Raw genomic sequence first — 21,990 nt, 5'->3', positions numbered from 1 at the left:
CTCATCACATGTCCCCCCTTAATGCCTACCACCCAATTACTCAGCCTTTAAGTTTTGTTGACTCTTTCCTTTGCTGTGCAGAAACTTTTAATCTTGGTGAAGTCCCAGTAGTTCATTTTTGCTTTTGTTTGCCTTGCCTTTGGAGATGGGTCTAGAAAGAAGTTGCTGTAGCAGAGGTCACAGAGGTTGCTGCCTGTGTTCTCTAGGATTTTGATGGATTCCTGTCTCACTTGCATCCATTTTGAGTTGACCTTTGTGTATGGTGTAAAAAAATAGTCCAGTTTCGTTCTTCTACGTGTGGCTACCCAATTTTCCCAACACCATTTGTTGAAGGGACTGTAGTTTTTCATTGGATATTCTTTCCTGCTTTGTTGAAGATGAGTTGACCATAGAGTTGAGGGCCCATTTCTGGGTTCCCTATTCTGTTCCATTGATCTGTGTGTCTGTCTTTGTGCCAGTACTATTCTGTCTTGATGATTACAACTTTGTAATAGAGCTTGAAGTCTGGAATTGTGATGCCACTGGTTTTAGTTTTCTTTTTCAACATTCCTTTGGCTATTCGGGATCTTTTCTTGTTCCATACAAATATTAGGATTATTTGTCCCAGCTCTTGGAAAAAAGTTAATGGCATTTTGATAGGTATTGCACTGAATGTGTAGATTGTTCTGGGTAGCACTGGCATTCTAACAATATTTTTCCAATCCATGAGCATGGAATTTTTTTCCATTTCTTTGTCTTCCTCAATATCTTTTAATAAGTGTTCTGTAGTTTTTAGAGTACAGATTATTTACCTCTTTGGTTAGGTTTATTCCTAGGTATCTAATGGTTTTGGTGTAATTAAAAATGGAATCAATTCCTCAATTTCTCTTTCTTCTGTCTCATTGTTAGTGAATAGAAATGCAACTGATTTCTGTGCATTGATCTTATATCCTAGCATGTTGCTGAATTCCTGTATGAGTTCTAATAATTTGAGAGTAGTCTTTTGGGTTTTTGACATAAGGTATCATGCTATCTGCAAAGTGTGAAGTGTGAGAGTTTGACTTCTTCCATGCCAACTTGAATACCTTTTATTTCTTTTTGTTGCCTCATTACCGAAACTAGGACTTTTAAGTACTATGTTGAACAACATTGGTTAAAAGTAGACATCCCTGTCGTGTTCCTGACCTTAGGGGGAAAGCTCTCAGTATTTCCCCATTGAGGATGATATTTGCTGTGGGCTTTTTGTATAAGGCTTTATGATATTGAGGTATGTTCCCTCTACCCCTACACTGTGGAGATTTTTAATCAAGAAAGGATGCTGTATTTTGTCAAATCTGTTTTTATGCATCTATTGAGAGGATCATATGGTTCTTGTCCTTTCTTTTTTTAATACGATGTAAAATGCTGTTTTGACTTGCAAATGCTGAATGACCCTTGTAGCCCAGGAATAAATCCCACTTGGTCATGGTGAATAATCATTTTAATGTACTGTCGGACCCTATTGGCTAATATCTTGGTGAAGATTTTGGCATCTATGTTCATCAGGGATATTGGTCTGTAATTCTCCTTTTTGGTGCCATCCTTGTCTAGCTTTGGAATCAAGATAATGTTGGCCTCCTGGAATGAGTTTGGACATTTTCCTTCCATTTCAATTTTTTGAAACAGCTTCAGAAGAATAGGTATTTGTTCTTCTTTAAATGTTTGGTAGAATTCCCCTGGGAAGACTTTCAGCCCTGGACTGTTGTTTTTTGGGAGATTTTTTATTACTGCTTCAATTTCCTTGCTCGTTATGGGTCTGTTCAGGTTTTCTATTTCTTCCTGTTTCAGTTTTGGTAGTTCATAAGCTTCTAGGAATGCATCCATTTCTTCCAGATTGCCTCACTGCCTCACTGTTGGCATATCATGATGAAGAAATTTAACATCTTTTCATAGTTAAAATAATACTTCATGTCACCCTACATGAGTAAATTAGAAACGAGGAACTACTTACTCACTGACATTTGTCTGGAACAGGGGAGGATTGATTAAGAACTGAAAGTTGACTCAGCTGAGATGGGGGTCAATGGAATGTTTTCTCCTTGATAGAATTCTCAGGATTTTGGTTAATTTGAGAATTAACTCAATATCATATCACTTTGAAACATAGGATCTAAGAAGTGCCTATTTGGTCCTAGATACTTAGAGCTTCATTTCCTTCATTCATTTATCGCCTCTCCATAAAGCAGGCACTCCACAAAGGATTACTAGATAGTCAAGTTTTCTGGGAATTTTTTTTTAATTTTTATTTATGATAGTCACAGAGAGAGAGAGAGAGAGAGAGAGAGAGAGGCAGAGACATAGGCAGAGGGAGAAGCAGGCTCCATGCACCGGGAGCCCGACGTGGGATTCGATTCGGGGTCTCCAGGATCACGCCCTGGGCCAAAGGCAGGCACTAAACCGCTGTGCCACCCAGGGATCCCTGCAACTCAACTCTTATTTCCAGATTCCCACCTCATCAAGGTAATAGGAATAATATATGAACAATGTCAAAACAAGTTTAAAATATTTCCTCATAGAATATTATTACCAAGGAAGAGAAAGCATTATATTAAGCCAAAGATAAAGACTGATGGGAAAACCTTCAAGCTGTTGAAGCAAGTGCTCAGAGAGCAGATTCACTCCCTTGTTAACATACACTGTAAAGAAGAAAAGAGGGGCAGGGATGATTTAGTCAGGAGCATAGATTTCACTCTGACACTAATAGTTACTAAGAGTAATGGGTAAATTTGAGCCTAGTGGCTAAATCCTAACTCTAAGAACTAACTCTAAGAAGTGCACCCAGGGTCAGTGCTGCCAAGCTAGGGGGCTGGGCAGGGCACTCTAGCTGGTCATGGAACACACTGAGCAAAGTTAGAGAAGAAATGAAAATGAAAATGAGAGAATGCTCAATCAGAATGGCCCACTGCCAGTGTAACCAGGCTGGTTCAGCCTTAGAAGATCCGCCGGGTCCAGGCTTCCCTCCACATCCCTGGGCTGTCCTGGGAGGTGTCCTGAGTTCTACTTGACATCTGATCATTTTCTTTCAAGAGAGAAAGAACGAGTTCTTGCTACTGGCAAATAGTTGATCCCAAGGCCTGTTTTTTTTTCTTCCCCCTGTATGCCTGGTCGGTTGCACTAGGAAGCTATCTTCTTTTAGTAAAGGATGAGCTCTTTTAACAAATTTAATACCATGGAAACAGGAAGTTACACAGCCTGTGTCAAACAGACCCATCATCAATTTTCATTGAATTAGAAAATGAGAGCCCTCTCATCTAGTGACAGATACGTGCTGATGGTCCACCTAGAATGCAGGGGGGAAGAGAGAAAACTATCCTGCCCCCAAAGACACTTCTTTCCTCATCTTTCTAATTTATGCATTTGAACCATGTTACTACAACACTTCGGCGACTGTCCTAGATTTTTCTAGTCAGCAACTGCATATTAAGGCTGTCATTTCTCTACTCAATAATTCAGGATCATAATAGTTCAGAAATAAGGTAGGTTGAAAATTTATACAAAGCTATTGAGTAAACATTATTATCCTAGTTGTAATGATTTTTGCTCCTGGGATGTGGTAGAGGGCAACGATTTTCAGCAGCAAATCTGCTCTGTGCCCATGCGTACACTCACATATCCTCCCTCTCCTGCTCCACCTTCCTGTTGGCGTCATTCGAGACTGACGCCAACAGGCTTCCTGCGCTTGCTTTAATTTATCTGTGCAAGTTACCGCACCGGGGTCACAGAGAGGTTACAGTAGATGTTCTTCTCATTGCTCCTGCTTAATATTCGCTTGGCTTTTCTCTTGGGGGTTGTCAAAGGGGGAAAGAACCTAGGGGAAGATGATGGGATAGAAAGGGCACCTGGAAGCTTTCTTTGGAGAGGGGCAAATATGGCCAGTCAGGCCCTATCCCCTTTCATTTAATCAGACAGGCAGAAACCTCACTGTAAGGTCCTTCTAAGTAGGAGCTATCTCATTTATACTCGGATCCTTGGAGTTTTGCATAAGTATCAGCACATACAAAAGAAACAAGTTTTTTTGTTAAATAGAGGGCAATGTGGAGGGTCCAGGGACATGGTCAAGGCCCAGGCAGAGAGATGTGGACAATCCTGTGCCTTGATTCAGAATGCCCCCAGGACAAAAGGATGTTGCAGCTGGGATGTAAGTGCATTCTCCACCTCAGGCAATCATCTCTCCAGGCTCTACACTCTCAGGTTCTTCGAATATTTGTCCTAAGACAAGTTAAAAACAGAGGGGATATATATCATGCAAGGGAAAGAAACCTAGGCTTTTGAAATCATTCAACAAATACTTATCATACACTGTTGTTTTAGCCTCTCAGGATTCAATGAGCAAAGCATACAAAAACACTTGCCTAGGGACACCTGGGTGGCTCAGTGGTTGAGCATCTGCCTTCGGCAGGTCATGATCCCAGGGTCCTGGGATTGAGTCCCATGTCAGCCTCCATGTGGGAAGCCTGCTTCTCCCTCTGCCTATGTCTCTTTCTCATGAATAAATAAAATATTTTTTTAAAAAAGCACACTTGTGGGGAGTTTAATCCTCGTTGATCGAACAAACAATAAATAGAGAATAAAATGGTATATCTTATATTAGAAGTTAGGAGCTATGGGGAAAAAGAGGGTGATCAGGAGCAAGGGGATTAAGCAATAATTTTCAAAATGACTTCTGTGAGAAGATTCAGATAGTGGAAGGAGAAAAGCCAGACAAAGTCAAAGGTGGGGGCTGCCCGACTATACTCAAGGAAAGCATGGTCAGTGTGGGTGGAATGTAGTGAACAAGGGGGAGATTGTAAGAGATGAAGTCAGAGAGGCAATGGGGCATGTCATGTAAGGCCTTGTGAGTACTGTTGGCAGATTTAGCAACTAAAAACATAGATTCCCAGTTAATTTGAATTTCAGATCCATAATGAATATTTTAAAAGTACAATTATGTCCCAAATACTGCATGAGACATACTTATACTAAAAAACTGTTTATCTGAAATCCAAATTGAACTGGGCATCCTGCATTTTATCTAGCAACACCACCACTTGAATGCCATTGCAGGGACTCTGAGGCAAACTGGGGGCCCTTGGAGGGTCTTGGGCAGAAGAGGGATTCCAGTAGACTTAAAGAGTTTGAATGGTTCTCCCTGGCTGTTTTGTACAGAACAGAGGAACGAGCGATGTAGGGAGTGGGGGAGCTAGATGAAGTTGTTGAAGTAACCCAGGCTAAACACAATTCAGACCAGGTGGTAGGAGTGCGGGTGGTGGGAAGAGGTGCAACCCCAGATACATTTTTAAGGTGTAGCCAGTAGGATTTGCTGGCTCACTAGGTGCAGGGTATGAGAGAAAGAAGAATTGGTGATAACTCCAAGGATTTTGGTCTGCATAGGTAGACAGAAGGAGTTGCCACACTATTTTTACAGAAGGCTCTGGAGGTGGTGTGGTTTGGGGCACAAGTCGGGGGACATTTTGGACTGGCTAAGTTTGAAATGGCATTTGGGTATCTGAGCAGAAACGCCATGGAGGAATTTGAGTATGGAGCTCAGGAGAGAGCTCTCAGCTAAAGATATAAATATAAATATAAAATCTTTGGGATGTAGATGGTAACTAAAGCCATAAGCCTGGAGGAGCTCAACAAGAAAGTGAGGACTGCTGCCCTTCAGCATTGAGAGGTCAAGGTGAAGAGGAGGAGCCAGAAAAGGAGGTGTGTAGAACTGACCAACAAGGAAGAGGGAACCCTAGAGACTGTGATGTCCCTGAAGAAGAGGAGTGCCAAATGATACTGACAGGTTAGGCAAGGTGAGGACTGAGGGCTGACTACTGAATTCAGCTATGTGGAGATCACTGGATACCAGAACAGGAGCACTTCTGGCAGAATGGTGTGGGCAGAACTGGAGTGGGTTAAAGAGGGAATAGGAGAAGCACAGTGGAAGACAATATAGATAACTCTTTGGGGGAATCAGCCATATTTAGTTCCTGCAACTGACTAAATGTGATTTCATTTTCTGAGCTACAGGTTTCTCCTCTCATAAAAAAAAAAAAAAATAGAGAAGGATGCAGTGAAAATTAAATAAAATATGTAGAAGATACAACATAAAGTACTTAGTAATTTTATATTAAAATTATTATGACACAGTGTTAATTTCTGGCACAGTATAGTGAGATAGCCAACCTTTCAATGACTCAAGTTCCCTATCTGTAAAATGAGAGTAGTGCTGTTGTAATGATTAAATGAAATAATCTACATAAAGCACTTGAAACAGCTTATGGCACATTATATGAACACAATAAAGCTCTTACCATTCAAGCAATTCTCTTATGAATACTGGTCTACCCCTTTTGTAAAGGCGGTGCACCCAGAAGTGAAGAGGGTGAAGAACTTACAAAATAATCTCCTGTCTTGGGTAATAACATCCTTGTGCTAATGTGATCTAAACTCATTAACTTTTGATGGCAGCTGTCTCTGCTGCTTTGCGACGTGTAAAGCCCTCTACAAGTGACAGTTATTTTAACTGACTCAAGATCTCGTTGTAAGTTAAACCCACTCTCTACACCAGGGATCTTGCTTGTCTTCACTTGAAAGTGAAGTCACAAGGGCTAATGGTTGTTTTCCATCTCCCTGGAGGACCTGGAGAGCATACAGTCTTAAACACAGAATGTAGAATTCCTGCAGGCATTCTTAATCATTTCTGAGAATCTGAGTAGCCTTCCCCCAGAAAACACACACACACCCAAAATTTAATGCACTGGAATAAGAAAATCCCTTTATGTAAAGACTCACGATGTGCCTAAAGTATAAGAATTTTGCTTTCTTTTCCCTATAACAAACTTATAAACAGGTCAGAACCTGTCTGCTCTGGAGAATACAAAATAAAGATGGAAAGGTGATTTTTTTTTCTTAAAATTTTTTCAACAGAGCATGTTAGAATTAGTAGTTGTCACTTCTAAATATGAGTAGAGCCTTGTTGGTGTCTCCCCACTGCCTTCAAGGATAAAAAGGAGCCATGCAGCAGGAAAGTCTAAGCTGTGTAAGAGGCAGCTTTATGTAAGGCTAAATTGGAGAAATTTTAAACTGTGGGAAAGATGATCACCCTATGAGAATTATTCTAAGACCCTTATTCCCTCCACCTAAATTCACTTTGTCACTCAGCTTGTTTTATCAAGTAAAAAGAGAGGTTGGACTTCCAACTCAGCAATCCTACAGTGCTGTGTAAGAGTAAAGATTTGGCTCTGGGCTTGGCAAAAGAACGTCTGTCCTCGAGCGCCACCTGGCAGTGATGAGAGGGCAAAACTGACTCTGTAAAGTGCTTCATTTCACATTTCACTTTTAGAACAAAAAAAGTTTTGTTTTTTTAATCCAGTGTGCATTATTTCCTTCATCAACTTTACTCTGAGGAGCAATTCAAGTAGAGGAATCCTAGGTTCATAATCCCTAAATTAAAGTTGTTACAGGGTTTTCTCACAGTACTTCCGCTCCATTTCAGCAGCTGTTCCTGAAAGCTTAGCTGTGTGTCCACTCGAAGGAAAGCCTGAGCACTATCACAGACAAGCCCTCAGCCAAAGTCCTCTACTAACACCAGATCACCCTAACATTCCTGCCGACTCCTTCCAAGGACATCCGGAAATTCAGTTCTATTCAGATTTCACATCAAGGATCCAAGATAAAATGACTACTGTCCGGTTAGCAAACAATAAAGTGTTACCACTGGCTCCACCATTGTGTGTGTTGCTTCAACACTTCGCAGACTGCCGTAACATTTGGCTCTTCCTGAGAGAGGGGTAAGAAAGGCCACCACAATTCAAGTATGTGATTTAGTGGGAAAGTGCCACCATGGGATAGAAAAGAATATGACAATCAAATGAAGATCTGTGTGTGGGAAATAGGGAGTTGCTAATCAGTGAGGTTAAAGCTTCAATAACTCAAGATGGAGTTCTAGAGATCTGCTGTACATCCCTGGGCCTCTAGTAAATACTGTATTGTGTTCCCGAAAATATTTAGTGGATAAGCCTCATGTTGTATTATTACAATTTGATAAAATTTTTAAAAATCAGTTGCTGTAGGCTGTCATGCTGCTGCTTCAAGCACAGTAGTTCTCAACTTCTTATTCCCACACCAGTCTGTCTCAGTGGCCCCCTGCATCAGGTATGCCTGGGAGAAGGGAGGGGAGGCTGGACGCTGAGCTCCACTAGCGAGAGGCAAAAAGGCAAAGGAGATGGATGGCAGGGCTGAGTTGGTAGCCTGACTAGTCTGAAAAAGTGCTGTCCTCACTGGCAATCTGTTCCTCTAAACCACCCACCCCCCGCCTTGAGAATCACCATTCCAGAGGCAGGACATGCATCCAAGTGGTTTGTCCTAATCGGGACAGAGTTGACATTATCCTCTTGCACATTGGTTCGGAGCCCTTCCTGCTCATTGAGCCATAGGAGACCACTTAAATCAGGACCTTTGGGGGAAGATGTGATCCAAGCTGTGCAAGTTTTCGAACGTTCCTCGGGGTGATTAAGATACAAGGCCAGGCTTGCAAACTGCTGCCCTACCTGCTGCCTCGGTAATGCTTGGTCATGGTTAGTCGCCAGCATTTTATTCTTCAGTGGGAATCCATAATTTAACTTTTACCAGGGAACAAATTTAAAACTAGCAGTAGTTTCCCTGCTCATTTCTTTAGTTGCATTAATGTTTTTAAATCACATGTTCTCACACTACACTGAATTCAAAACAGAAAACATTACAACATTAATCTCCAAAGAATTAATGGCAGAAAAGTCACCAAAAAAACAAAAGGTAAGAGAGTTCTCTTGGTAAAGAGAACAGATTCTTGGGTTTCTTTCATTTCCCTTTGCCCCTGGAGTCATCGCTTTGGCAGGGTCCAGCACCACCACAGACCTGCCCCACCCTCCTTACAACTCAATTTAGCACCAAACTAGGTCCAGGAAAAGCAGTTTACGTCCAAACTAATATATAAATCCCTAAAGAGCACTTTTTTTTAAAAAAAGATTCTATTTATTTATTAATGAGAGACAGAGAGAGAGAGAGAGAGAGAGAGAGGCAGAGACACAGGCAGAGGGAACACATGCAAGGAACCCAACATGGGACTCATCCCAGGTCTCCAGGATCAGGCCTTGAGCTAAAGACAGCGCTAAACCGCCGAGCCACCAGGGCTGTCCATAAAGAGCACTTTTAAATGCATTTGTTTCATCACTGAAACTGGGTCTGTGGTGCTGAAAGATTTTCTGGAAAATGAACTGGGATGTCAGAGGTAGGCTTCCACGAATAAAGAACGATAAACTAAAAGGAGCCAGTTTGACAAATCAAACTTTTCTGCAAGGAGGCCACAGAGGTTGATTGCTGAGAAGCTGCAAGGATCAAACTGCCTTTTCTTTTTTGCCATTTTCTCTCACAAACCGAACCAGAAAAATAACTAAGTATGGTTTATGCAGAAAAATAACCTAGACAAAGTATGTGGTCATTCTACTCAGTTCTCTTACTTAGAGAACATGCTCTTTATTCAATTTTATGTAAAGTTTAAGTAGGATGTTTGTGTTTGATTAGACTCCTTCCAATAAAGCCCTCTGTATTATCGATATTCAGAACATAGCATTGTAGAAAAAAGATCAAGATTTCAATGAACCTTACTCATATCCTATTCTGTTTACTCATTCATCTAACTCAATAAAATTACTTACTGAACATCTACCCTATGCCAGAAAAGACATGAAGGTGGATTGGCCTAACACGATGGCAGTAGATTTACAGAAAAATAGGTGGGTTACTGAGATACTTAGGAGGTAGAATTTGACAGGATTTGATATGGATTGAATGTAGGGATGAAGGGCAGGGAGCAGTCAGGATGATTCTACTCCTAAATTTTTATCTGAAGCAACTAGCAGATGGTGTAGGGAACACTGGCAGCAGAGAAGGGCGATCCCTCGAAACTCCTGTTGAAGAAAGTGTAGGATATGTTTCAGGGGTCATAGAAATTAGGAAAAGAAAGGGTAAACTTTTGACTCTAGTCCATATCATACATGTTTAAGTTTCATCCTTCTAAGCAAAGGAGAAGACAGGCATCCATTAGGAAAGAGGAAGACAGGTATCATGAGGAAGAAATAGGGAACATCCTGTGGGGATACTTTGCTCAATAGTCAATATCCTGGTACACACACACAGTCTTACTTAGTTGACAAGTATTTTCCTCCAAAAGGTATCAGAAGATATTTTTCATCCAACCATATGAGTGACAATTGCAGAAAGAGGATACTTCTGTCAAGGAGTCATTTGTTGCAGTAAGAAATGAACCGAGGTGACTTTGGTTGCTAACTTATGGTCCCATGGAATGACAGATTAAGGATAAGGTTGTGCCAAACCACCTGAATGGCATTTGAGAAATCACCTGGAAATAATCTGCTCCAGGCAGAAGAGCTACTATAGCAAAGGCTCTGAATGTGGAATTGGGTGATCAAGCAAGCAGCTGAAAGAACACTGAATTACAGCTGCAAGTGGAGACCACGTTTGGCATTCAGTGCGTGGAAAGTCTCAGAAGAGAATTTAAACACTGGAACATGGCTTAGAAGGCTGTGACATGTTGCTATCAACAAGAGAAATAAAACAGGTCTAAAATGTGGCTGTCAGCTACTTAAGAAGTAGCTCTGGTGTGAATGAATTCCAACTGCATGGAATAAGAGTCTATCTACAACATAGCAAGGTTTACAAAGGTCAAGAATAAAAAGGACATGCCAAAAATGAGGACAAATATTTTAGCCAAGACAACTGTCAAATCTCTATTTGCACAACTATATAAGCAAATTTCGTATTTTAGTCAATTAAGTTCTTTGGGTCACATATTTAAGTGAAATTTTCATTCCTGCGGAATCATAACAGAAAGCTAGTTACAAAAAAACACCTAGACATTTTTTTCACAAAACAAATTCCAACTTCCCAAATATATAAAATAAATAAAAAACGCTGTTACAAACTCCAAAGATAAGCCAATCATTATTCCTTGATCTCAGTAACTTTCCATTAGTTCCATAACAAAAGTTAATAGAGCAGAGAAACAGTCCTAAGTTTGGTTTCCTCATCAAATTATCTAAATTGCACTGAGACATAATCAAGTAAACAATGTTTCTTATAAACATTTTTCCATAAATTAATATTTTTTAAAATTTTAACCAAAATATAAAACAAAGTTTATACCAAACAAAAAGTTAAAAGTATTTCCTGAGGGCAGACCCGTTGGCGCAGCGGTTTAGCGCCGCCTGCAGCCCAGGGTGTGATCCTGAAGACCCGGGATCAAGTCCCACATCGGGCTTCCTGCATGGGGCCTGCTTCTCCTTCTGCCTGTGTCTCTGCCTCTCTCTTCGCTCTCTCTCTGAATGAATAAATAAATAAATCTTTAAAAAAAAAAAAAAGTATTTCCTGAAAACTATGCTTATAACCAAGAAATTTTAGCGGTGAATAAATTCTGCACTCAAGTCTCAAGTGGGTCAAACACTCAATTTCATGTGAAAAGTGGCATACAAGTCAACTGGGATTCTAAATGTTAGAGAAAACCTTGATTGAGAAGTTAAAATAATTTGTCTACATAGTTAAAAATGGCAGAATTTAAAGTATTCTGGCTCCAGTAGGCTAATGACACTAAAAACTTCCTAGGTTTACTGGCAATTGACTAAATGAGACATATGATACCTAACTGTTAGGAGTACGGCTATCTTCAAAGAATCTAGACAGAGTTGCTATGCACCCTGGCTGGCATCTTGGAAAACATTAAGATCTGAATGGGCTACAGGATATTAAAAAGTTTTAAATGTCTTAGTGATGGCTCCTGCAAATTATGATTAATGCTGTCCATGACATTGTGTGTGTGTGTGTGTGTATATATATATATATATATATATATGATGAATTTAATTCTGAAAAGATATCAAAAGTTAGAAAAGTCTTGCCACCTGTGTATAAACGTCAGTAGGAAGCTTCAGAAGATGTTGGTTTCCCATCCCTTACTATGTCCCCCACCCTATTTAGACTCTTTGGCCACAGAATTGGCCCACTGTTATTTAAGCTAGCCACATTCCAGATGACAAGATCTTGTAAATCAATCTCTCTCCCCTCCCAACACCAGGGGTTTGTGCCCAGCTATCAGAACCACTATTCTTTTGGACTTACTTACCAAACTATGTCTTCTGGCATCAAATCATTTAAACTACATAAGACAGTTGCAATATTTTCCTGTAGATAGGGTGCTGAGTGAGGTCTCAGCAGATAGGGACTTTAAGGCCTGTGACCATGGACAAATCAGTCTTTCTAGGCTTCAAATTTCTTCATCTAAGGTCCCCCCTAGATCAGAACTCTGTAATTCTAAGTCCCCAGGTTAGAAAGAGTCTGTAGGTAGAAGCCTCTGGTTTTCGCCATGCCTTGTAATGGGCAACTGGCTTCTCAGATGTGTGAGAGTCAGAGGGTGGGTAACAGTCATAGCTGACTGCAGCTGGAAGAGCCTCTCTTTTGAAATCCCATGGTAGGTATTTAGATAGGAGACAGGTCTTTGCTATGAGCCACTGATTTAAAACCTGAGTGGCTGTCAGTAAAGCTACTCCCTCTTCCGTATCTAAAGAGTTTATAACCAGCATTTTCCTTTATGTTCTCATCCCCATTCCCTCTCACACACTCAAACTCCCACTTCCCAATCAACACTTCTTGGGGGAATTCTATTACTTCTAATGGATCCTTAACGACAAAAATATGGGGAGGGGGACAATTCCAAGTACAATATACATCAACCCATCTTTTTAGACAATAAAATATAGTTAACTTAACCCTAACCTACAGAGCATCTATGTATCTTTTTTTTTTTCTATCTTTTTAACACTTCTTATTGTTATTCCTGCCCATATACCTGAATCTATTTACTCAAGTTCAAATGATCTACACTTTTTGATGCTTTGGGCTATTTTAGTTAACTACCAAGCAAGACCCATCTATGGAAGAAGGCAGGAAAACACATAGCAGGATCAGCTGTCTTAGTCAAAGCCAAGTAGTCAAAATATGTACAAGCTTCTCAGAGGTTCATTCTTCACTCTGCTCACTCAGGAAGTTAACTATTAATATCTGAAGAGGCTTCATTCAAACTGTATTGACACTCATTAGTTTGAGATGCCTCTGTCTAAAATGATTCTCTATCTGGCCATTTGCAAATGGATAGGATTATGAAAGAGCCTTATTAGAACAGTGATTCCATAACCCCGCATCTAACTGGCAAAGTGTAAAATTAGTCTCTGTCAGGTTACCTGGCATTCGCAGAGTTCCTCCTGATAGCTCATGCTATTGACAGAGTTATGGTATGACCTACTAAATATGTAAATACTGCTTCTACCAAATTCACTTTGTCCCAAACCCAATGAGAGCCCATCTGGAGAAGTGAAGTATATTATTCAAACATGGTTTCTTCTTTAAAGGAAGAATTCGGGATGCCTGGGTGGCTCAGCAGTTGAGCATCTACCTTTGGCTCAGGGCATGATCCTGGTCCGGGGATGGAGTCCCCTGTCAGGCTCCCTGTGGGGAGTCTGCTTCTCTCTCTGCCTATGTCTCTGCCTCTCTCTCTGTCTCTCTCATGAATAAAAAATAAATCTTAAGAAAAAAAATAAAGGAAGAATTCTAAGAAGCATAATTCCAAAATGAATTTTCTTCTTTAAAAACAAATTGTAGATAATTACTTAAACCTACATGAAAAACAGAACTTTTCCAGGTTGTATCATGGTTGAGTATCATAAATGATATTTAACTGTCATATGATATTTAACTGTTCATTGGCCCTTCCTATAACTTTCCAACTGTCTTCTCCAATAAAGATGCCTGATATAAAATAAAAAACACCCAAATGGGAACCTGTTCCTTCTGCTGGGTCAACTATCAGTGATATTTCCAAATTACTTTTTTTTGGTCAATTAGAATATCATAATTCTTACATTGGAATTTAAGGTAAATCTGGATTTTTAAATTTTATTGCATTAAATATGTTTTCTTTAAGGTTTTTAAACCAAAAACTACCAGAATTTAGAAACTTCAGATTTAACTTGGTTTCATGATTGCTTAATACTAAGAAAGAAGTTTCAGCCAGTAATAGTCTAAATTTAAATGTACTTCCTATTTATTTTCATCTCATTCTCTTCCTTAGTGGACATTTTGCTGATTAAGTAGTTGAGAAAAGGACGAACTCCTTATTGTACAAAGAGCATAAATCAGGGCCAGCTCTGCCATGTAATCCTGACAGAGGAGACCTTAAAGGAGGGAGGGGCCCAGAAGGTGAGAATCAAGTTAGATGTAGCAAACAAGTAATTCACAGCTCTTTCTCAGATTTTACTTCTAAAAAATGCTTCTGTATTGGATTTCTTTAATTTGGGGATAAATCTGGTATATCACCACAAAGAATTTAAATTAGTACCACTTACATTCTTTAATTTCACCTTTCCAAAGGTCTCATTTGTTCTTGATGGTTCATACTTTGAGCTATACGGTGTTTCACATAATTTAACTTCAGAGAACACCATATCCTACAGACACTTAAACACTGACCCTCCTGGGAACTGTGAGGCCTAAAGAAATGGCACAGCCAAGTTTCAAGAACTAGTCTCTAGAATTTTGTTTTTAGCCACCAGGAAACTGCCTGTGCTGAAAAGACCACTTAATTTTTTTTAAATGTAAAAGTGTTTACATGACTAACGCTTCAGGATGTGGATTTTCTCACTGATCCTAGCATTTCAAAGAAATAATAATGGTAAGAATTGGAGCCCTGGATCATCTCTATAATATAGAAAATTTCAAATGAGAAAGAAAACGCAGCCTTACAATTCAGACATCCTTTTTCTGGAGATAACGATCTGAGATCATTTTTGTCTTGCTAAATATGCATCACAAAACATTAGTTTTTCAGTTTTCATTTATCAGTCATGATATGTACAAGAAAAACATTTATAGAAACACACACACACACAAAAACAATAAAAATAAAAACTCCTTTAAGCTACTACATTAAACTAAGGTGAAAAAAACTATGCAGAATAAGAAACATTGTCAATAAAAATTAAGACATTACATATCAATACTTACACAACAAAGTGGACTGTTAGCATAATAAAAGTTAACATATAGTCACACGGAAAAACAAAGGCATCAACTAAAAAAAAGTGTTTTGTCTCAAAACCTCCTCCTTGTTCAGGCCTTGGGAAATCACCAGGCCCTAAAGCACCTGGTTTATTTTCTCCCCTACTTCCTCCCTCATGCTTCCATCCTTTTCACACTGGGGTACCAGTGTAAGAGTCTCCTGGAGGTGGCTAACCGTGCAGCAGCTCCTAAGGCAGCAGTGGCTGTACTCCGAGGAATGTAGAGCTTCTGGGAAATTTGGTGCTCAGGAGACAAAATCAAAGAGAGCTGGTCCATGGCTCCATGACTCTTATCTTTGAATACTGTAATAGCATGGCTACTAGAGAAATCATTCTTTAGGCTCTCTGGAGAGCTCTCCACTGAAAAAGAAAGAAAACACAAGTCTTTTCAAGGGGTTCTCATGCTCATTGTCTTCACTTTCCCATTCTAGATCTTTACTAATTTGTGTGACAATCATCTTCTGTCAGATAGTGACATTCTTCTGTTATATAATTAGAGAGGTAAGACTCAGAAACCAGTCAACAAATGGAAAGGAAATGAGAATGGGGAACGGAGAGGAAATAAATCCTTGTCAGAATAAGGGGGGAATGTACTTATGAACCGAGAAGGGAAAATTTCTTTCTAGGACATCATAAAAATAAATAGGGTATAATTTCAATTCCAGGGAAGAGTCCTCTTTCTTTCCAGCAGTGACCACAATGGTGTCTCACAGGTGCTTTCTATTGTCACAGTGGTTTCAATTTTAGTCTGTACCAGTGTAAAAACAAAACTGACCAAGATGTTTGTAAGAAGTTCCAAAAGACAGTTATCAGCCATAAAATAAATTCCTTAGGAATTAGTTTTAACTAAGAAGAATCTTTTAAATGAAATAAATCTTGGAACTCCAATGCCAAAAATTCCAAATAACCAAGGAAGGGAATGCTGGGCATTGTCACACATGTACTCCAGACCAGTGCTACTGAAGCAACTGATCTGTTAACTCTTTTTTTACTTGCCTACAATGAGAGAAGAAGCTTTTGCCACCATCTAAGCAAACACACTGCTTCCTTCAAGAAAGTTCTGCATTAAAAAACAAAAAAACAAAAACACAGGAGCTACATAATGTGCTAATGTGTTGTCCATCAACACAAACATTTCGCAAACTGGCACCAGCATGATTACATTTGAAAAGTACTGCTCTAGACCTTAAAAACACAGATTTCAAAAAATCTAGAGAAAATACAGGCATAATCCTTTATGTTTATTCAGGATGTTTAAAATGTTTATTCATCTTTGCATTTTTAGTAACTAACATAGTAGCATGTGGTATATGTTCTGTACATTTGTGATGAATTACTACATTCAAGGAGAATTTGACAGGGTATTCCAAAAAGTAAAACTCTGATCATAAAGCTATAATTAATGCCCACTAGAGAGGAAAAGAACGAGTGAGTTCTAATAAAATAAGTGGTTTTACATAAAGATTTGGCAAGTTCAGATTTTAAAAGGTATAAATATATGAAAGCAAGGTATCATGATCAAAGAATTTAAAAGAGTAGCAAAACTGCTTCTAAATATGATGTTAATTCAACAGGGACTGAAAAACCATCTCTCCTATTTTAAACAACTGGAAAACTGAACAAAATGTATGGAACAGCAGCTTTCATACACTGAACAACAAGCATGCAAGACAGTAATCCCTAAGAGAAAGGAAACAAATGAAGTGAGACCTATGAGGGCCTTATTCATGGCTGAAAAATAGCTTCCAGGCTTCAGTACAAGAAGGGAGAATTCAAACTGCACCCGGAGATCTTACTGGGCTTAAAAGATAAGTCTAGAATTCATGGAGGCCAAGGTGTCTGGAATTTGTGGGAGGAAAGTACCAGAGAAGAGGCAGCTAGAAATCTAGCTAGAGAAGAACACGTGCAGTATCCTCTTTGACACTGGCCATAGCAAGTTCTTTCTAGATATGTCTACGGAGGCAAGGGAAACAAAAGCAAAAATATACTGGGACTTCAAAATAAAAAGCTTCTGCACATCAAAGGTGTAAACAATCAACAAACTAAAAGGCACCTTATGGAATGGGAGAAGATACTTGCAAATGACATCTCTGATAAAGGATGAAGTATCCAAAATGCATAAAGAACTTATACAACTCGGCACCCAAAAAAATGAATAATCCAATTAAAAAATGGGCAGAAGACATGAATAAACATTTTTCCAAAGAAGACATACAGATGGCCAATAGACATATGAAAAGACGCTCATTATCACTGATCATCAGGGAAATGTAAATCAAAACTACAATGTCATATCACCTCATACCCGTCAAAGTGGTTAAAATCAGTAATACATAAAACAACAGGTGTTGGCAAGGATATGAAGAAAGGGGAACCCTCTCACACTATTGGTGGAAATGCAATCTGCTGCAGCACTCTGGAAAACAGTATGGAGGTTCTTCAAAAAGTTAAAAATAGAACTACCCTATGATCCAGCAATTGTACTACTAGGTATTTATCCAAAGAATACAAAAATACTAACTCAAAAGGATACATGCACCCTGACGTTTATAGCAGCATTATCAACAATAGCCAAATTATGGAAACAGCCCAAGCGTCGTCCACGGACTGAAAGATGTGATGTGTAGTGTGTATGTATGTGTATACACATACACACACACACACGTGCGTACGCACACACACACACACACACACATATACAATGAAATATTACTCAGCCATAAGAAAAATGAAATCTTGCCTTTTGTGATGACATAGATGGAGCCAGACAGGATTATGTGACCTGAAATAAGTCAGCAGGAGAAAGATATGTACCATCTAATTTCACTCATGTGAAATTTGAGAAATAAAAACAAAGGAGCATAAGGAGAGAAAGAGATAAGCAAACCAAGAAACAGACTCTTTAGAAATGATGGTCACCAGAGGGAGGTGGGCGGGGGAATCGGTAAAACATGTGATAGGGATTGAGGAGTGCACTTGTGATGAACACTCTGGGTGACATACAGAAGAGCTGAATCACTAAATTGTAAACTGGAAACTCTCCATCTCCTTCTCCCCCTCCCTACTCATGCTCTCTCTCTCTCTCTCTCTCTCAAATAAATAAAACCTTTAAATAAATAAATAAATAAAAACTTGAAAGAAAAAAAAAACTGGTTACCAGAAGGTGGAGGGGGGATTAAATATGTGATGGGGAGGAAGGAGGGCACAAAACTGTATGATTTCAAGACATATAAAGCCACACTAATCAAGGCAGTGGTATATAAACATATAGAGACCATTAAAATATAATAGAAAGTCCAGAAATAGGCCCTCACATATACAGCCTACTAACTTTTGACAAAGCTATGAGGCAATTTAAAAAAGGATAGCCTTTTCAACAAAACTGAATATTTATATGCAATCAAAATAATCACTGATCCTTACATACCATAATATTAATGTACACAATAACTAAAAAATTAACAAATTGGATCACAGATATAACTTTAAGACCTAAAACTAAAAAAAAAAAAAAAAAAAAAAAAAAAAAAAAAAAAAGACCTAAAACTATAGAACTTTCACAAAAAAAAAAAGGTAAGAGCAAATCAGGTACTTGGGTTAGGAAATATTTCTAAACAGGACACACACAAAAAAAATCAGATTTCATCAAAATGAAAACTTATTCTTCCAAAGATGCTGTTAAAGAAGTCACACACTTGAAAATATTTGTGAGATACACACACACACAGAAATGTACATATCTGACAAAGCTTTTGTGTCCAGAATAAAGAATTTTTACAAATCAATGAAAAGATGGCAATCCAAAAAAGTGAGCATATACTTGATCATGCAACTCACTAAAGAATATCTATAGATTACATATAAGCACATGAAAAGATGGCTAACCTCACTGACAGAGAGAAATATAAATTAAAACCACAGTAAGATACCACTACACACATATGAGGATGGCAAAATTTTAGAAGATTGATAATACCATGTTGGCAAGGATATGGAGCAATCAGAACTTTCATATATTACTGGTGCGAATACAAAAAAAATGGAAGAGCCACTTTGGAAAACTGGCAGTTCTTAAAAAGTTAATCATGTAGTGATCATGTGACCAGCAATTCTACTTCTTGGTATGTACTAAGTATGTCTACACAAAGAGCTATATGTGAATGTTCACAGCTTTTTTTCATAATGGTTCAAATCTGTTTATAAGAACTTTTGACACTGGCAACAACATAAATGAATCTCTAAAACATCATGCTACGTGAAGAAGGTCAGACTTAAAAATTATATAATGTATGGTTCTCTATGAAATTCTAGAAAAGAGAAAGTAACATGCCCGAAACCAGTAAGCAAGGTGAGGGAATGACTGCAGAGAGATGCAAAGAACTGGTGGATTTGTTCTATGCCACAACCATGTGGTTACAAGACTAGCATACCTATGTCAAAACTCACAGAACCATACACTCAAAAACTGACAAATTCTACTGTATGTAACACTAACTCAACCAAACTGAAAGAAAAAAAAAAAAAAAAAGGAATGGAAAAATAGAAGGGAACAATTGACCCCAGAAATAGTGTAAGGACTTGAGACAAATGCTAAAGTCAGCAATTTTTTCAAGTTAGCAGCATGACAAACCACTGTATTTGTCAGTTATATGTTAACCTACCTGAACCAGAGTGTTTTTCTGGAGAATCAACTGCCGCAGGAGTTGTGCTGAGGGCTGCTGTGGACAGCTGCATTTGCTTCACCTGAGTCTGAATGCTACGAGGCTCAAACTGACTCCCTTCTGCTGACTGCTGTGACTCGACCAGAGAAATGTAGAACTCCTCCAACTTGGGCAATGTGGGAGAATCCGAAGAACTTTCTAAGTTTGGCTGCTGCAGTATGGAAAAAGTAGGGCAAAGCAGGTAAGGTAATTGTCAGTATAACAGGAAGAATGAACCCTGTTTGGGTTCATTAGTTATGTACAAGTATTTTTCATATCATACTTAATAAAACTACTCACTTTTAAGAACCTAGTTACTCTCTAGAAAAAAACAAGTCCTTTTCTAACTTAGTGACCATCAATTCAAGACACACTGACTGAATATGCATTATGAGCAAATATGGTAGTGAAAGCTGCCGCACAGAGCTGAGGAAGAGTGGTGGGAAATAGAAATGCAGGAAAACACAGTGCACACTCACTGTCAGCACACTACCAGGTTATCTGTACAGGTTTCTTCATTTAAATTTCAGCATGACCGCTCCAGCTTAGGGGTCAGGTCTTCCTTACTATGGTCCTTTCACCTAGCATGATGCTTTTCACAGGAGGCTGAGTTATCCAGTGTCAACCAGTAGGTGACAAAGCAGAGATGGGAACTCAGCCCAGTCCGTGTTCTCTCGGACCCACCTCAACACCTCCCTATAGGATAGAATCCCTGTCCCTAAGCTCACTGTCCTCAGGGAAATAGTGTATGTCCCACTGCCAGCCATGAATGGAGGCACTACCCTCAATCTGCAGTGTGCACACTAAGGAGAACACAAAGTAGTTAAAGGCAGGCTCCTCAGAAGATGAGACAAAATGGAGTATTAAGAACCAGGGTTTGAGAGAAAAAGAGGAACATCCCATATGGAGACTAAATTTGAAGTTAAGTGAACAGAATATCAAATTTTAACCATCAGATCCTATATCCTACCATACAGTCATTGCTGAAGTAGATACACTCCATGGTAACTTAGCATTTCTCTTCTGTGATGTTAGCTGGCATTACTATGACTAAGGCGAGCCCAATCCCATCCAGGCTGCCGACAGTCTGGGATCTGCCCTGAGTGAACTGAACCAGTAATTATACAAACAGAAAATGGAAGCTTTGAATGTCCTTCAGGCATATATGTAGTAGACATTTAGTATCAGTTGGCATTCCTTTTTTATTCCATAACAAAAAAATTCCTCATTTTCAAATATGGCTGGCATGAATGTGGTTTATATGGTTATGCAGTGTGCAAAGGGATATGTGTGTAGCCTTTCTTTTGACAGCAAAAATGAAACTCAAATTCCAAATAGTTATACTGGCCATACAATATACTACTTTAGGAAATCAAAGGTCCAGATTCCAATTTTTACTTGGTTTATGCAACTCATGCGTGCTTCAGTTATCCTCTGTAAGGTTATTCTCAGTCAGAATGAAGCTGAACATTAGTGAGTTCTTTCAATAAAGCTTCAAAGTTAGGTAAATATATTAATAGGATAAAGCTACAGAACTGAAAGATCACTATCTAAATAGGTCTTTGCTGATGGAAACACTGAAGCTCCAAAAGGTAACATGTACAAACCTATAGACTTTAGTCTGTGGTGAGGCTAAGGCCTTGACTTCACAGAACCCAGACCAAGTGTTTACGCCCTGCTATTTTCAGTAGTTTAACAAAAAATGAAATCAGAAACAAATTTTTAAGGCTATATCCTTTTTCTTCCCTCACTAATATGATTTTGAAGAAAGATGCATTGTCAGAACATATTTAAGATGCATTCTGATAGCTTCTTAATCGGGGGGGGGGGGGGGAAAACACAGGTGAATGCTCTCTAAATTTGTATGACATTCTGAAAGCAAGTGCCTGCAGTCAACTTGAGCACTTAATTGACAATCACGGTTCTTTCTCCAAAGAGTGTTCTCCAGCCTTGCTGCTCAAAGTGTGGTTTGCCATCCAGGAGTATCACCTGGGAGCTTGTTAGATATGCAGAACCTGTGTCCGCAGCCAAATTTGCTTAATCAGAATCTGCACTTTCACAAGATTCTAAGGGAATCTAGACACATTATAGTTTGAGAAGTATCATTCTACCAGATTTAGGTCTCTTTAGTTATGACTGCC

General features: G+C 39.0%; 1 protein-coding gene across 4 annotated transcripts in view; it reads right to left on the bottom strand.

Moving 5' to 3' along the window:
* The window catches only part of TDRD5 (tudor domain containing 5), a 109,847-nt gene that overhangs the window by 7,497 nt on the left and 80,360 nt on the right, over positions 1–21,990 (bottom strand). For 3 of the 4 annotated variants that reach the window (XM_077901877.1, XM_077901880.1, XM_077901878.1), the window contains 2 exons: positions 19,811–20,021; positions 14,909–15,509 (listed from right to left, as the gene is read on the bottom strand). In XM_077901877.1, coding sequence (XP_077758003.1) covers positions 15,265–15,509; positions 19,811–20,021 — 456 coding nt within the window. In that variant the 3' untranslated portion in view covers positions 14,909–15,264. Of the gene's footprint in view, positions 1–14,908; positions 15,510–19,810; positions 20,022–21,990 lie in introns of those variants that run through there. The other variant, XM_077901879.1, reaches the window with a different exon arrangement.

This window comes from Canis aureus, chromosome 6, assembly GCF_053574225.1.
Source record: "Canis aureus isolate CA01 chromosome 6, VMU_Caureus_v.1.0, whole genome shotgun sequence".
Lineage (NCBI taxonomy): Eukaryota > Metazoa > Chordata > Mammalia > Carnivora > Canidae > Canis > Canis aureus.
This window is presented reverse-complemented; position numbering and strand designations above follow the sequence as displayed.